The sequence below is a fragment of the Vicia villosa genome, unplaced genomic scaffold (assembly GCF_029867415.1).
Source record: "Vicia villosa cultivar HV-30 ecotype Madison, WI unplaced genomic scaffold, Vvil1.0 ctg.001702F_1_1, whole genome shotgun sequence".
Classification (NCBI taxonomy): Eukaryota; Viridiplantae; Streptophyta; class Magnoliopsida; order Fabales; family Fabaceae; genus Vicia; species Vicia villosa.
In genome coordinates, this window is record NW_026705703.1 from 241228 (window position 1) to 243716 (window position 2489).

Consider the following 2489-nt stretch of genomic DNA (forward strand, 5'->3'; position numbering starts at 1 on the left):
AAATCCATTCACCGGAATGGATCATGAGGACCCCTGTGCACATCTCACCAAATTTTATGAGATTGCGGGTTCAACGGGAGTCATGCGGCGAATGAAGAATCATTGTTCAAGAGACTATTTCCACACTCATTACTTGGGAAAGCCAAAGAATGGTATCTTGATCAATTACCAAATATGATGACAGATTGGAATCTCTTGGAAGAAAAATTTTTAGAGCGATATTTTCCTCAATCCCGATTCATGGAGGCCAAAACGGCAATCACGGTTTTCAATCAAGGAAGCAACGAGTCCCTAAATGATGCTTGGGAAAGATTCCAATCCATGATTAGAAAATGCAAGGGTCATGGTTTTGATGATCTCACACAAATTCACATCTTCCGCAATGGACTTCAACCGGTGCACAAGACACTTTTGGATGCTACCGCGGGTGGCTCTCTAATGTCAAAAAGTGCGGAGGATGCAATAATGATAATCGATCGTATGGCACTCAATGATCTCCAAACTCAACATGATAGGAGTCCATCACAAAGGAAGTCGGGTGTTCTCGAATTAAACACCAATGATGCCATCCTTGCTCAAAACAAGATTCTCTCTCAACAAGTTGAGTTACTCACTAAGAAAATGTCGAAGCTTCCACAACAAATGAAGGAAATTCTTGGGATGCAAACGACTTCTCACGTAGCAAGTTGTGAACTTTGTCAAGGTGACCATCCTACCGGGTTTTGTCCTCCTCCCGAGGGTGAAGAAGTGAATTATGTCAACAATCAAAATCAAGGTTATCAAAGGCAACCTCCACCTCACAACAATCCTTACCAAAGAAACAACCAAGGATTTCAACCCTCAAGATTCAACAATCAACACTATCAACATCAAAGTCCTTATCAAAGCCCAAACCCTCAAGTCCAAGGTCATCAATCTCAAGGTAAGAGCTCAAAATTGGAAGACACTCTTACACAATTCATGCAAGCATCCATGGCTAACCAAAGGAGCAATGAAGCGGCCATAAAGAATTTAGAAAATCAAGTGGGTCAACTTGCAAAGCAATTGTCCGAGCAACAACCGGGAGCATCCTTTTCCGCCAACACCCAAACAAATCCTAAGGAACATTGCAAAGCCATTGTTACAAGAAGTGGGAGAAAGGTGAATAATGGTGTGAATGAAGAGGTCATAGTGATAGATGATGAGGAAGTAGTAGTTGAAGAGGAAGAAGTGGAAGTGATAGTTGAAAATGAGGGAGAAAAAAGTGAGGAATAGATAGAGGAAGACTTAGTTGAAAAAGAGAGAAAAGAAAATGAAGAAAAGGAGAAAAACACCAAAAGTGTGAAGAGAAATAAAAAGATAGATGAACAAAAGAGCACAATCCCATCCCAACACTTACCATACCCACATGCCAAATCAAGGACGGATAATGCAAGGCAATACGCTAGGTTTATGGATATTTTCAAACAACTCCAAGTGAATATCCCATTTTCCGAAGCGTTAGAACAAATGCAAAAATATGCAAATTTCATGAAGGACATTCTCACCAAGAAAAAGAGGTATTCGGAAGAGGAGACTATTCTACTTGATGCTCGTTGTAGTGCCATAATCCAAAAGACACTACCAAAGAAAGAAGCCGATCCAGGACGTGTTACCTTGCCGGTTACAATCGGAGGTCATTACATAGGTAACGGTTTGGTCGATTTGGGCTCAAGTATTAATTTAATTCCGTTGTCTATCATCAAGAGATTGGGAAACATAGAGATGAAGCCGACCCGAATGACTTTGCAACTAGCCGATAAGTCTCTCACCTCTCCTTACGGAGTTGCACAAGACATGCTAGTCAAAGTGGACAATTTTTTGTTCCCGGTAGACTTTGTGGTAGTTGATATGGAAGAAGACCGTGACGTACCATTGATACTTGGAAGACCTTTCATGAAAATATCCCGGATGATGATCGACATAGACGATGGTCTTATGAAGGTGAGAGTGCAAGATGAAGAATTCACTTTCAATCTCTTTGAAGCAATGAAGCATCCCAAGGATAAACATGACACATTTCGAGTAGATGCCATCGACGAGGAGATTGAGGAGGTTGCTAATCAAGTCCATATCTCTAGTCCCTTGGAAAGATCTCTTATAGGAGCTTACAATGTCTTATCTGAGATTGAAGAAAAAGAAATGGAAGCATTCTTGAATGAGTTAGAATCCTGTGGGGAGATAGATCATAATGTAGAAAAGATAGAAGAGTTGAATGCGGAAAAGAAATTGGAAGAATAAAAAATTGAGTTGAAAATGTTGCCATCTCATTTGAAGTATGTTTTCCTTTGTGATCACTTCATTAAGCCGGTGATCATTAGTAATTCTTTGTCTACCCAAGAGGAGACTCGCTTAATCGAGGTGTTAAAGAAGCATGAAGGTGCAATAGGATGGGTTTTATCTGATTTGAAAGGTATTAGCCCCGCTTATTGCATGCACAAAATCATGATGGAGGATGATTAAAAACCGGT

At 40.4% G+C, this 2489-nt stretch overlaps 1 protein-coding gene across 1 annotated transcript; it reads left to right on the plus strand.

Annotated features, from left to right (window-relative positions):
* The first annotated feature begins 1431 nt into the window (after positions 1-1431).
* On the plus strand, positions 1432-2259 carry LOC131636361 (uncharacterized). The gene has a single exon (XM_058906977.1). It carries the CDS (start codon positions 1432-1434, stop codon positions 2257-2259), a length of 828 nt encoding a protein of 275 aa, XP_058762960.1.
* Positions 2260-2489: the final 230 nt, after the last annotated feature.